Source organism: Chenopodium album, chromosome 15 (genome assembly GCF_948465745.1).
Source record: "Chenopodium album chromosome 15, dcCheAlbu1.1, whole genome shotgun sequence".
In the NCBI taxonomy this organism is placed as follows: Eukaryota; Viridiplantae; Streptophyta; class Magnoliopsida; order Caryophyllales; family Amaranthaceae; genus Chenopodium; species Chenopodium album.
The window spans coordinates 39,374,925-39,389,928 of NC_137848.1; the positions used below are offsets into that span (position 1 = coordinate 39,374,925).

General features: G+C 35.8%; 1 protein-coding gene across 4 annotated transcripts; it reads right to left on the reverse strand.

Annotated features, from left to right (window-relative positions):
• LOC145583139 (protein SHORT ROOT IN SALT MEDIUM 1-like) lies at positions 1-13,699 on the reverse strand. Of its 4 annotated transcripts, none has more exons than XM_081640302.1 (22): positions 13,567-13,699; positions 12,859-12,932; positions 12,535-12,735; positions 11,303-11,587; positions 9,975-10,072; positions 9,082-9,729; positions 8,933-8,978; positions 8,131-8,223; positions 7,972-8,027; positions 7,416-7,533; positions 5,551-5,762; positions 5,387-5,450; positions 3,824-3,997; positions 3,163-3,193; positions 1,971-3,082; positions 1,812-1,886; positions 1,610-1,684; positions 1,164-1,535; positions 828-1,037; positions 703-744; positions 554-616; positions 1-459 (listed from the first exon to the last, which is right to left on the reverse strand). In XM_081640302.1, the coding sequence occupies exons 2-22, from the start codon at positions 12,928-12,930 to the stop codon at positions 361-363; spliced, it is 4,146 nt and encodes a 1,381-aa protein (XP_081496428.1). In that variant the 5' UTR covers positions 12,931-12,932; positions 13,567-13,699; the 3' UTR covers positions 1-360. The 4 variants fall into 4 exon arrangements, with proteins under 4 accessions (XP_081496428.1, XP_081496426.1, XP_081496427.1 ...); XM_081640300.1 differs by having other exon boundaries at positions 1,971-3,085; XM_081640301.1 differs by having other exon boundaries at positions 9,975-10,075.
• Between the last annotated feature and the right edge of the window lie 1,305 nt (positions 13,700-15,004).

Consider the following 15,004-nt stretch of genomic DNA (forward strand, 5'->3'; position numbering starts at 1 on the left):
TGGGGGCAACAAATTCTATAATAAAAAAATTTCGTAATTTACCACTTGAGTGCCAACAAATTTTAAAACTACTACCCAATAGAAATTGTTTTATACACCCGGGTGCACGGTGCACCCAAGAGTACTTTTTGCTCATTTCGATGATTATTGCTCATTTTATCATCAAATGAACAAACAAATACCCTTGGGTATACCGCAAACCCGGGTATATATAACAATCTCTCACTACCCAAATATACCTGCTTCTATCTGAAAATAATTACCATTAAGAACTATCATCACCTCATTTGAAACGAAACAAGGTTAGAAAGTATAAAGGCATCATCGTACAGCTACATCAAATCGAATTCCAAACAGCAATTACTTGTCCATGTCAACTGACATTCTCACCAACTTCTCGTACAGTATACGGTCATCCCGTCCTGTATTGCTTTCCAACAAAGCACTTTGCACAAGTTCCTAGAAGATAAGACAATCAGCAGACATGATCCTCAATTACAAATTACAGAGCAACATCGAGAGAGAAAACAAAATAATGTCTGCATATTCTAACCTTCACATCCCGGTGGGAGAAAAATTTTCCAAGATTGTGGATTAGCATTCTCAGATCTTCCACCTGAAAACAGGAACACATTTCCAAGTCAATGATTAAAGTTAACCTTACATTGCTATGATAGACGGACAATAAATTTACATGCTTACCCTGAGGTAGCCAACTCTATTTCGATCAAAGAACCTAAATGCCTGATAATATGAACCACCACTATCAGCAAAAATATTGTGACCAATTCAATAGAGAACTAAACTCTAAGTTGTTGTAAAGTTACCTGTAATAGTTCTTTGTCCACTGGTGCTTTCTCAGCTGAAGCTTTCTTAGCAATCTCAGCTCTTGATTCCTTTGGTTTACTGGCCTCTGCATCACTACCAGCTTTTTTCTCACCAGATGAGGCGTTATCTTCTGCAACTTGCTTTTTTGCATCTTGTTCATCATCCTGTTTCTGATCCTGCTCAGCATCAATATTTCCCGACTCAATATTCTACAAAAGAAAACACATGACAAGTCAATGGCGAAAGCAAGTGAGCAAATAGTTGTACAAAGCTCCTAAACTGAACTTCAGATAAAATTCTAAAACATTATACGTAAAAGTATTATAAACATTCACCTCCTTGGGGGAGTCTTTCTGAAGGCTTGCATCATGCATATCTTCATCATCTTCATCATCTTCCTCAGGATCTTCCTCTGGATCCTCCTCTTCTATCATTTCTTCATCATCTTCTACTATATCCTTTTCAGCATCATCAGTTTTTTCTAATTCATCACCCTTTACAACCTTGTCATCCTCCTCAGGCATCAGCTTCTCATCACTAGAAATAGTTTCATCTTTCTGCTGGGGTTTACTAGACTTCTCTTCAGTAGGAATATCTTCAGTTTTCACACGCTTTGTTGATGCCTTCTCCTTTCTTTTTCTCTCATCATTTTGCTCCCTCTCTCTTTTCCGTCTATTTCTTTTGGTGACAAATTTAACGCGCAATTTCTGTAAAAATAGCCATGTAAACATAATGTACTAAACTAGAAAGACAAATTCCAGTAGAAACTACACATCCATACCTGTAGAAATGTTAATACACGACAACTCATCTGATATTGAAGCATTTCATAGAAAGACTCCGCGAATACTGAGAGCTGTGAGCATGAAAAAACCATCATAAAAAAACTAGTAGATTAGACTGATACAACATACACAAGTCGAAGCCAGCACAGGAAAGGATTGTTTGAAGGAGAGGGGCAGGGTCAGGAGAATTAAACAGACCTCAAATGTCTCTTCTTCAACATCATTGTCAGAATAATCCAGCAATGAGTCCAGAGAAAGTGACAATGATCGCAGCTGCAGTAATTTTCCATAATCAGGCAATGGCATATTAGATACGCAATATTAATATAATACAGAAATGAAAAAACAAACACGAACTTTGGTCTCCTTGCCACTTTTTGTTTGCAAAATGAGCCCAGGATGCCGAGGAGGTTCATCTGATTTTTTTCGATCTGAATCTTTGCTTGATTTGCTTCTTAGTTCATCTTTTTTATCCTTCTCCTTCCTCTCCTTCCCATCCGCTACCTTAGCCTTAACCTTTGATGTTTCCTTGCAGTCAGCTTGGATGTCTTTCACAGCATCATTTTTAGTCTCAGAAACTTTCTTCTCATCAAGAATATCTTCTTCCTTTACTTTGACCTGTTCAGCACTCTTCCCAACTTTACTAGATGACACCGTATCATCATGCTTTTGAGAGCTCTCTACTCCAGGTTGTGTTGTAGAAGCACATTTTACCAAGTTTCCACCCTCACTTGTCTTGTCTCCATCAACCTTAGCATCACTTACATTACCACTTAACTTTCCAGCATCCTGGCTAGTCACAGTCTTGGCTACTACACCAGTGGCCTTCTTTTTTGGCACCCTCTTAATGATTTTCCTTTTCACTACTCTTTTTACAGGACCATCCCGCACCACAGTGATACCAGTTGCATCTGTCTTCTCCTCTGATTTATTTACAGAAGAATCTGGTGATATTTCACTTTTTACACCAGATTCTTTGTCCACTTCTTTCATGGCAGCATCAGCTTCTGATAGCTTCTTTGCTACTTTCTTTCTTGTAAAAGTTTTAACACCAGTGGCATTTGCAGGTGATGTGTCCTGCTGACCAGTTTCTGAGTTAATACCCATAGGTTCAACAAGCTTATCCTCCAACTTACTATTATCATTACCTCCATTTTCACCAGTGACTACTTTGTCAGTAACCTTCTGCTTGACAATTTTTCTAACAATTTTTTTCTTAGCAGGCTTCACACCCTTCTGAGCACTAGTGTTAGCCCCTGTCCCTTTCTTTTCTACATTATTAGCTTCTTCAGTCAGTTCATCCACTTTTTTCTTCTCAGCACTTTTGATACTTTTCTCTCCATCTTTATCAATCTTGCTAGCCTTCTTTAAGTCTCCATCTTTTTCTTTATGAACATTGGATGCCTGTTCTGTGTTCACAACTTCCTTCTTTTTCTCAGCTTTTTTAGAATCCCGTGGAGAGCTGCTTTCTGCTACAAAATGAAAATATATTTAATGCATATGATAAGAAAATAACTACTGCGCATCACATTACAAAAAAGTCCAGTACCTTTAGAGGGGTCTCTTTTGTCCTTTGGTTTCTGCATCGAATAATGCAAAGAGCATCAATAAACAGAAAGCTTTCAGGAATTAATATAATTCAAGTAATACAACCATAACCTTGACCAATCATATGTTCAAAGAATTATCTTATAGCTTGTAGTGTAATAAGCAACATATAATAATGTCCAGAGCACACCACGATCAATTGGAGAAGCCAAAGGGATACTTTTTGAGAGACCGGGGGGGAGGGGGGCAATTCCTTTTATTATATTATTTTGCTTTCTACAGTAAACTTTTAGGTAAACAAGTTACTCCTATTAATTTCATAATGTAAAATCAATAGATCTAATAAATTAAATACGATTAATAAACATACAACATTAAAAATTGAATGTAAGAGGATATATTAAAAATAATTCTAATAGATAATACCAAGGCTCCGTGTCCTTTTAATATTTTTACACTGGTTACCTAGGTCCCTGAGTCTTATCCATACCCGAGTCAAGCATTCACCCATAAGTCCAAGCATTATAAAATAAAGTGCGTTTTTAGCATTCACCCATAAGTCCAAGCATTATAAAATAAAGTGCGTTTTTGAAGCTTAAAAAAATGACATACAAAAAATAAAGCATTGAGACTATGTAGATAATTTTGTTCACAAGACAAACCGCTTTTCCTAAAGAGAGTTGCTTCTCACGCTCTGCAACAGCTTTCTTGTGTGCCAACCACTGCTCTCGCCATACATTTAGTGAAGGAAGACAGTCTGAAAGATCTGGAACAAAAAGCACAGTAATCTCTCTATGACTAAACAGGCCATCCTTGCCAACTCTGTCATAGTGTATCTGCAGATCAGAGGACCATTTAAGACTTTAGCGAATTAGTAAAAGAGTACCTAATCTCATTGGTACAATTTACAAAGACCTTACTAGCTAAGCTAAGCTGACATATTGCTTAAGTGCTAACTATTTCAGTTGAAAGCCAGCAGAATTAAGGTACTACTACATCCATTCCTTTCTGTTCGTTTATAAGCTTCCCAATAACTCTGTTCCTTTTATTTCTTTACACTTCTACTTTATCAATATTTGGCAATGATGTATAACACTTTTACCCTCCCCTTACCCCACACAAAAAGATATATATTTGCCCATATACATACTTTTTCCACCAGCAAGTTCCAATCCCACTTTTTCACTCCAATTTTATTTGATCTTGTGCAATTAATAAGCATCAAGAACATTAAAGAACGGGGGTTGTATTAGCTAGTTGTTATGAGAACCCAAAACAAGATATAGTAAGATCAGATGTCAGCAAAAGGCCAAAGGTATTTAAAGATAGTACAAAAGTCATTACTGACAAATGACGTAAGTCACATAACAGGATGCAGCCTCAATATAGTACAGGTAGGCAAACAGAAGAATTCATAACAAGGATCCTAATCCAGTAAGGTTTTGATTAATATAATACACTACCTACAAATAATATGAAATGGAGGTTTTGTTTTTAGAACAAACGATTCATGCAATCAACCTTAAGTCCTTGAGAATGATGTACAAAAACATCTCATGTTTCTGTACTCAATTATTGAGCAATTCAGATCATTCTTTTCCCTTATACTTACTTGTCTGATAACCAAAGAGGATTTTCTATAATATAATCAAAATACTATTTATTAGTTAAAGGGCATCCATATCTATTTATCCATACAATATATATATATATATATATATATATATATATATATATATATATCATCAGCCTAACTTGAAGAGTCAAACGATAAAAAATTTAATATTATGATTTCTTCAACATCTATGGATAACAAAACTTCTTCATCCTAAATTCTTGCTTAATGTAATCACTGCACCATAGTACATAGATATATCGAAATTAACAATAATTAAACAAATTAATTATTAAGCCAGCACACACATCTATAAATTATCGTGAACAATTGTTACAATTACAACTGACTGCATTCATTAAGAAAATTAGCAAGTTGGGGGTGAAAGGCTGACATAACATATGTGAATAATAGGTTAAATTGACAATATTACTTTGATAAGTCATAATGCATAGTAAAAAGATTATAGATATTTGCGTAGCAACTAAATCCAACTATAACCCCAGTTCACGCAGTAATGATACATAGCAATACCAAAGTCAAAATTTCCCATTTACAATATTCAAAACAATCTACCTCTCAACTGTAGACAACATTCCATAGGCTTTACCTCAAGGAAACGATTCCAATGCTGACAATTCTGCAGATCAAGATGGCTCAAATCTTTTGCATATCTACAAGAAAGAAAAGGTCATATTCTTCACATTATGTGGACATCACACACAATATCCCACCAACAGGTCCAACACATACAGACACACAAAATTCACAAACCTGAGGATTGTATGAACTAATGAAGATTCATCAAGTGATGGATCTCCACCATCAACAGCATCCCAAGGGCCTCCAATTGCCATCAAAGAACGATCTTTTTTCAACACAGCAAACCTAAGTAAATTGCAAATATGTGGTATGCGATCATCTGAAAGCTTTTCAGAGCAGAGGTCTTCTGTAGCACCCCTGCTAAGCCCACTCATTAAAATCATCTGTAACAGAGTTAAATAAACAAATCTCTTAAACTTCATCCTGGATCTGTATCTTGTCATAAATAGAGCAAAAAGAATTATACGCCAAATAGATTAACCTAGCTTCAAAAGTTAACAAGTTAAAACATTCACTGATTGCATTGCCTCTTGCTATTTCACCATACAATGTATTTAAAGGCATTAAGTTTCAACTCGTCTCTACACTCCAATACTATATAAGTGAAACGTAACAATCCAATTCTGTAATCACCACCACCTCACTAAATATATTGTGGCCCACACAGTAACATTTTTAGTATTTAACATGCAGCCTTATCTTAGTCCAAGAAGCTGCAACTCCTACCACTCCTAAAGGAAAATGGAGCGAACTTTAAGGAATTGATGAGACTCCTCAGAGCCCAAATCATTTTGGGACTAAAGCTTTGTTTTTGAAGAGACTCCTCAAAGGGGCATACAGCCAGAATACAAGACAAGGAGATAAAGATGGTTTGGGTTTTATACTGAAAATTCTATGTATTAAAATAGATCCAGCAATTTGCTCAAAACACACACTACAGAGCCTCATGGTCTGAATAATATTGCCAAGTAGTACAAAAGCTATAACAAGAGCCAGAAAGATGAGGCTATATTCTCAAAAGTTAAGAAATCTCAGAAACATTGAAGATAAAAATATTATAATATAGCTTATTACTTATTAGACATTTGTTAAATGTTCAACATCTTGATACTCCCTCCTTTCAAAAAGTACTCATTGTAGACACGAATTGTTGCAAGAGAGAATAGCGTGTGAAAAATTGGGCCACACACTTTTTTCTAGTGCAATAGTATTTATAAAGAGAGATTTAAGGAAAAGAGAGAACACAGGGGATAGAGAAAGAGAGAGTGGCCAAGTACAAGTTATATTATACTTCACATATTCTACGCCAAAATAAGAATAAAGTTATTAGTTGTTTAGGAAATGAACAAAAACGGAAAGTGAGTGGTTCTTTGTGAAATAGAGGGTATATGTCAAAAAGTGTGTGTGTGGGTTTGGGCATGGACATATGTTTATTTTATAAGTAACAGATATTTTCTTAAGCAACCAAGGTTTTGATGCCTATAGCCTCTTCAAACAACTGCTGGATCAATTTCTCCAATAACTTATACAGTCACCTTTACAGTCTCACTTATCCAGTTCACCTGCTAATCTGATTTCTCCTTTCAATGGGTTTTAAAAAGCCTTGACTCTTTATATATAAGGTAAAAAAAAAAACATTCTAAATATTTCATGGCTCTACGCCTCTACTCCAAAGCCCTCACACAGAGAACAATACAAGTCATGAGGATGGCAGGCACAAACATCTAAATAATCATGAAAAATCTTTTTTTTTAATCAAAAAGGGGCATAAATTTGCAAGTGCCTAATAACCCAGCAACATGCCATCCTTTGTGATCCTACATGATCAGTCAATTATGCCAGACAACAAATTCTACTACATGAAGTTTTTAAAATTAATTTAAATTTCTCTATATTCTCCATAAAGGACCGCTTTCAATCACACTCTGTCTGAGACAAGATATCAACTTACGGACTTGTAAGGAAAATTCCAAACCTATATCTTTTATACTTAGATATTTTATAAGCTGTTAGAGGAAAAGGGGTAAATGATTCACCTTTGCATTCCACACTGTGCCCCTACGCTCTGGATTAGCAGTATTTGTATCTGAATGCTTTGTAGAGAGCTCTTTCTGAACTGCGCCACTCGCATCCTCCGCAAAATCATGCTCAAAACTGTTTCCAAAATTATTTGGGAAACAAAATAGAAATTTTTTACTTCAAATTTAAGTTACGAAGGATGTACAAAACAAAGCAAAAACATAGGGCAATAAAAAAAAACACCAGATTCATCCACCTAAATAACTCTCACCAAAACCTGCTGTATTATATACCTTAGCTATTATAAATAGACAAACTCTACAAAATTGATATAACTAGGTACTACGCTGCACACCAAACAGTGGAAAACTGAATGGATGACATTTAGTGTTTGTACTAGATTTAATGCATGCATGGCATAATTTGGCAATACAAACTCTCAGTTATTTGGCCTATTTCTAATATTTACTTGTTATAAGGTATTGTTTCATATTCATAAAGTCCTAGAGGCATGTAATAGAAGAGGGGAGAGAGAGGAGGGAGTGGAGAAAAGATGCTAAATAGTACAGATACCTGACAGGAGTGTGCATCGGAAGTTTCAAATTCACCCTTGGCCAATTAACCACCACCTTGGGAACGGGATTCAATCAAATTAAGGAATAAGAATTTCACTAAGCAACCCTGGAATAAACCAAGTTCAAATAAATTTTTTTTATTTGCATCATGACAAACCTTTGAGAAATCAGGTGAGATATATAGCCTTGGGTAACATTTATCTAGTGATAGATAACCCCTCTCCACATCTACCAAAGAATAAGTGTAAACCTGATGACAAAAGATAATTATAAAGCAGAGTCAGGCAGAAGCTAATTTGTAGTACCCTTCCAGCTACGGTGTGAGCTAGGTAGATGTTACAATACATTCGAGGCATGCCCAATCAAAAAGAACACCAGTGGCAGACCATTTCATTCCTCATATATAAGCTAACAATAAAGATCAAATTGCTACAAATACAATAATAATCTGAGATATCAACTCCTACAGATAACTCATGCTAGTCATGTATGGGTACATGTTCTTAAAACTCTTGGGGGTATTCCATACATCCAAAGGCACTCAAAAACCACAAATACTCAAAAACTAGAATATATTAATGCACAGACATTGGAAGAGAGTTGTGAAATTTGCGGATGAGGAAAAGAAGAGCAACCCAGGTGACTAGGTGAGGTGAAGAAGGTACATGATTATAGAAGGAAAGAAAATAAAAAGATGAGCATATTCTGTCAGGCACAAAAGGAAGTATTCAGACTGTAAGATCTCATTCAAGAAAGTACCAAGAAGATGATCAAGAAAAAAGTTGGTGAAGGCAAGAGTCAAGAAGATTTGCCAGCAATTAAGTAACAACTCTCTAGAAGGAGTGGAAGGAGCCATGTGATAAAAAACTAAGCAGCATCCAATTTCAAATACCCATAGAGAGAGGCCAGATGATACAATTATAATAAAGAGAGGGTAGGCTCTTTTGATATATCTTTACCTTGCAAGTATATTCCCTCCTTTTTTCTCTAACAGGTGAATGAATCCTTCAGCGTAATAGAACAACAAGTTAGTAAAGAAGCTTCAGGATCTGCGAGAAACGATATATAGAGAACTACAGCATGATAAATTCAAACTATCATCATCCACCTATGAAGAGCTTCACGGCGAGGAGAGTCCCGTCTTGAGGGTTTTCCATCCTTCGTCAATGAGGAACCGCGGCGATCCTTAGATGATTTTGGTGGAGTTCGATCACGTCTACTTTCAAGTGCTCGTTTACGCTCACGTTCACGCTCCCTTTCTCGAAGCTCTAAAAGGCGCTTTCTTTCACGCTCCTTTTCTCGATCACGTTCGCGCTCCCGTTCTCGCTCCCTATCTCTTTCTCGTTCTTTATCACGCAATTGCTCCCTCCGACGCTCATCTTCTCTCAAATCAAGTACCCGGGGATATCTATCGTCTTTTAAATCATCCACTCTTGAAAGTCCACTACGTGATGAAAGGCTACCGGGAAAGTCGGAATCGAGAGCAGTTCCATGTAGCCCTTTCCCCATGCCATAGTCCCTACCCGGAGGAAGGCTCACTCCATAACCAGGATTTGATGAAGTTTGCGCATACACAAGATCATCTACATTCCTCTGAGGAGCAGCTCCCAAGATCGAAGGAGCTGGTTGTCCACCATATGGTGAATTCCCAACAGCTGATACACGAGGATCAGCCTCAAGTCTTCCTCCATAAGACACAAGCTCTTGGGCTGGATGACGAAATGTACCACTTCTTACAGCAAGATAATCAGCTTGTCTGCCAGAAACGTGTTGCTATTTAGTGTAAAGAGGAATAATAAATAGTGATTGGTAATGCTGCATACAAGCACCACAATATCATAATCATGGCGGTGGTTGACAACCGGAGCAATATTTATTGATAATTAGACAATACTATTCATGCAGAAAAGTCTCAGAGCAACAGCTTATAGGATGCTATCCACAAAACAAAACTTCAAGGAGTCTGCATACTCAGTAAAGTTGACATCAATAAAAAAGTACCTGGAAGCCTCATGAGAAGCAGATTGCAGTGACTGAGATTTCAACATATGCTCTTGTCGAAGAATTGAAGCCTGATCCAGACGATCATACATCTCAGACTGCTGAAGAAACAAAATTAATTAAAATCGGGTTGCCAGACATGGACCACAAAAGTTGGACAACAGGAACCACAACAAGCACCTCAATCAAGCAAATTCTACAATCTAGAGAGAGAACAGTATAATACTTAGCCTGTCAAAGTAGATAGCAATCTCCGACAGGGGTACTAAAGAGAGTTAATCTGAGAAAATAACATAGTAACAGCTGGTCTATATCATTAGTCATTACAGACATGAAGCTGAAATGTGTTGTGACAATATCACTGAAAGCTGACATCAATTTTAATACTCCCTCATTTTTATTGTAAGTGTTACACTTTGACCGGCACATAGTTTTAGTCAGTCAAATGGACTTTAATATGATAAGAGGTAAGTAGGGTAGTTGGGATTTAGAATAAGATAGTGGAGCTTATATTTTATTGAAAAGTATAGGATGTGAGGGGGATTTTTTTTTTAAAAAAGTAGTAGTGAGTTTGAGTGGGGACCATGGGAGGAGAGATATAATATTAAAATGAAGTTATTTAACAGCCGCATTTGGCAAGTGTAACACTTGAAAATAACAATGGAGGGAGTACCTCAAAGACAAAAATCAACAAACCACTGAACACACAAGTGACACAACATACAAAAATGGCAACAACCATCTTCAGACTCTGCAATGAACTTAACATACAAGTAAGAAGGTAGAATCAGATCACTTTTGGTTCAACACGCACTTAAATTGACATATATCTCCCTACCAGTGACTGCAATAGCACTCAACTTACCAGCTCTTAAATCAACTCAATGATATTAATGAATAAGGAGGAGATCAATACAGATAACATGCTTGGTTTGTGTGTGAAAAAAATAGTTACAATTACAGACTACTTAATATATGTAATGCCAATTAAGTGAACCTCTAACTGCTTAGATGGATTTTTAAGTATGTTAAAATAACAAACCACCAACAGAGGACACAGTAAACAAATATTGTAAAACTTTACCATTAAAAAAAAAAGTTCAAATGGTATTATAAGCAAGCAAAAGCTCAAATGGGCAAAAAGTAAAAATCACAAAAGTAAACCAGCATACAGAACAACAAATCCAAAACCCTCCGCCCCCCCCCCCCCCCCCCCCCCCCCCCTTCTCCCCTCTATCCACCTCCAAATCAAAAGGAAAAAATAAAGAAGATAACAAAAGAGCAAGCATAAAAATTCAAAGAAAGAGGGGGGCAAAAAAAAAAAATACCTTATGAGCATAGCCAACAGAATCAGCATATCTTCCACCAGCCTCAACTGACAAATCTCTTCCCACATAACCCCCCTGCCTTTCAGCAAATTGCCTTCTTTCAAGTGATACATAATCAGCCATCTTATCAGGAATTAAAAGCTCAGATTTGTGGCCATATCCATGGCTAGCAGCAGCCACATAGTCCTTAGCAGTATACTTTGGGGAATCTGCTATCCCTGAACCATAACCAGTACGCCCTTCCATAGTAGATGGCCCAGATCCCTTAACACTTACAGAAGTGCCCTTCAAAAACAAAAAGACGTCATAATTAAAGTTTAAAAACTACTAACTATACTAACATGGGTAAGTAATTTTAAAACTAGACAAGCAACGGCAATGTCGATTAATGATTGATAAGGTTTAAAATGCGAGGCTTAATAGCAATCATAATTCAGAGGAAAAAAATTTGGGTTGGCATTAGTCAAATGAAGTAATGCTGCAATAAATTCGCAACTTCTCAAAAAAATAAAAGGAATACATTGTGATTAAAGGAGAATGAAAAAGTACACAAAGAGTAAAAACTGATATCCCCATTTTCCAAAAGCTGGTTGTTCAGAAATCTCATCAGATAATAGAACAGGAAAAGAAACAAATAAAAATAACCCTCATTCCCCCCCCCCCCAAGCACACCAACTTATATATTCTTTCCCTCCATGAAATCATAAACCACCATATCAGTTCTGCCAGCGTTTTCAACTAGCTGGTGAGCTAGACCAGGTTTTTAGAAAAAGTCATTAAACTTGGTTAAAATAATTTAAATGGACAAGAAATTAAAGAGGAAAGGAAGACCAGAATACTGATGGTGAGGAAGAACCAGCCACACAGAAGGGTCTAGAATGAGAGGAAGTAGAGAAAGAGATAGCATGGGTACAACGGAAGGGCGAAAAGCCAAAGATCAAAAGAAAGAGGAATGCTAAATGGCTGTGAGGGAAATTGATGAGACAATATCGCTCAGCAATAAGTTTCTTATAATGCTTCCCATAATATAAAGTAATCAAATTAAAGCCCCACAGCATGGTTTGATCCAGCCTCCAAGGTATACCAACCCTGAACTATAGATCCTGGTGATTTGGGTGTGGTTTGTTTGCCCATGAAGCACATAAGTGACTCGAAACCTTATCCTGGATGAAAGGATTATCATACCACTTCATCAATTATTCCAATATCTTTAATACCAGCTTTTCACTGACCTGCTGACCAGCACTCAGTGAAGATTGGCCATATAAAGAACCATATTGTCCTCCATACTGTGCTGCTGCAGGATGAGCTCTAAATCCACCAAGTTCTGATTCAAGAGGACCACCCAAAATCGAAGGATGTCGAGACCCCATGGTCAACTGAGAACTACTAGCCGGTCCACCAGCAGAACTCCCAGGATATGCAGAAGAAGACTGCATAAAAAAGAGAGGCAGAATGAGCTTTGGATTTAAAACCGCATTAAAAGGATACATAATGCCTTCAAACATGAATAAGCAAAAAGTGAAAAATCTGAGTGTAAGCTCAATAGTATTTACATTTTGTCCATATGATGATTGCGCAGTGTAGGACTGCTGCCCATATGAATCACTCCCTCTGGAGGAATACATTTCTGCAAAGTTAAAAGGCAAATAAATCAGGTTCGTGTATATATATACATACGAGATAAACAATGCGCATCAAGCCAATAAGGTCAGCATTAAATGGTGACTTGAACATTACAATTCCAGGCACATCCCTGAGCCAGGGCTAAAGGGACGGCTGCCAAGGAAGGTGTAGCAGCCGCCCTGAGCCGGGGCAAGAGGAGTGGCCAGTTGGCCACCCTGAGCCGGGGCAAGAGGAGTGGCCAGTTGGCCACCCTGAGCCGGGGCAAGAGAGGTGGCCGCCCTGAGCCCAGAGAGAAAAGTTCCATTTTTATACTTCCATCCTAACATTGAAGGGTTTTAAACAAAACCCTGCAACAAATTAGCAACCAAATTTGATTCAAATATCAAATTAGGCTCCAAAAATCACATTAAATTCTTCTCGCTTAAGATTATCAATTTATAGAGCACATAACAAAATTCTAACAACAAAATCAATCGTTATAATATTTCGTAACATCAATAATTATAACCAATAGGTCAGTAATCAATATAAGTACCCTAAAAACAACTACTGAAAATTACATTAGCGATAGTGTGAAAATAAACCCTAGATTGTGAAAGTGATATTCGATTATTACATAAAAAGAAAAATTATATTACCTCAAAAAGAGCAGACCTGAGAAGCCGTTTCAATGGAGAAATCAGAGTTCGCTTCAATGGAGGAGAGGAGGAGAGGGATGCAGCGTGTAAGTTAAAGCTTCAAAGGAGAAAAAAAAATGAAAACATAAAAGAGGAGCCCCTAATCTTTGTCCTCTTGACAACTTTATGCATATATTTACGTGTCAATTTACTTTTTCACTTTTATTATCATATATAAATAAATATGCTTGACTTTCTTAATTAGTCATACAAATTAAATTATTTTAATATATTATTCTCTAATAATTTTGAAAATTTTTTTGTCAAGCAAATTAGCTTAGATAACTAATTTGCTTGGCTAAGCTAATTGTATTTTTTAGTTCCAATGCTCAAACTAGTAGATAGACACTTTTAAAAATTACAAGCAACAACCATTGGAGTTGCTCTAATGCATTTAGTTTTTATAAAATAGCGTATTAGCTAGATAACTATTTTTAAAACACATTTGACAATATGTATATTTTCATATATTAATTTCATCAACAAATTGGTACAATTTTCTTGTTGTTAACTAAATGAATTTCTTAAAATGTTGTACATTAAAATCTATAGTCCACATGTATGTCACAAATTATTTTAAGAACTTGCTTTTTTTCCTTAAATTTATAGTTGTTAATATTTATTTGTAAAAGGATACATTAAATCTTTATTTTTAATAATTTTTTAATATTTGAAATTCAGATTACTTTTTTGGAGCTTTTTAACATATAATTAAATAAAAAAAATGTTGTAATAAGTAGTACATAACATTCTGGCACAATTTATGTTAAAAATCTGATTAACTATTTATTTTTTTTACTCAAGCTTATATAATTGTCAATGTATATATTATGGAAAGACATATCAAATTTTTTATATATGCATTATTTTTCTATCTTTTTATTTACGTATAAGAGTTGTCAAATCTTTTATTTATGTATTATTTTGCTATCTTTTTATTTATGTATAAGAATTGTTTCCTAAAAATTATTTGTTAAAAAAAATATAACTAAGGGACACACCAGAAAATGACATGTGTCATTACTGGTGTGTCTTTTAGTATATATATAATTAAGAGGGACACACCAGAAAATGACATGTGTCATTGCTAGTGTGTCTTTTAGTATATATATAGTTAAGTTATACTTATAGTTATTGATTGATATATTAAGCTAAATTTTTACTTAGGCCACGAAACAACGACACTTGGTATTGTAAATTTTCGTCAAATGTCGCGCCACGTAGGCAATAATTAATTATTAGTATGACACGTGATTTTATTTTGATATATTTTTGTAGGATAAAAAAGTTGGACACATTTATATAGTCTTTTTAGGATAAAAAAAAAGAAGTTAGTTTAAGGTTTTGTTTTCAATAAAATTTGGATAGATTTTTAGGATAAAATTAATGGTTTAGAAAA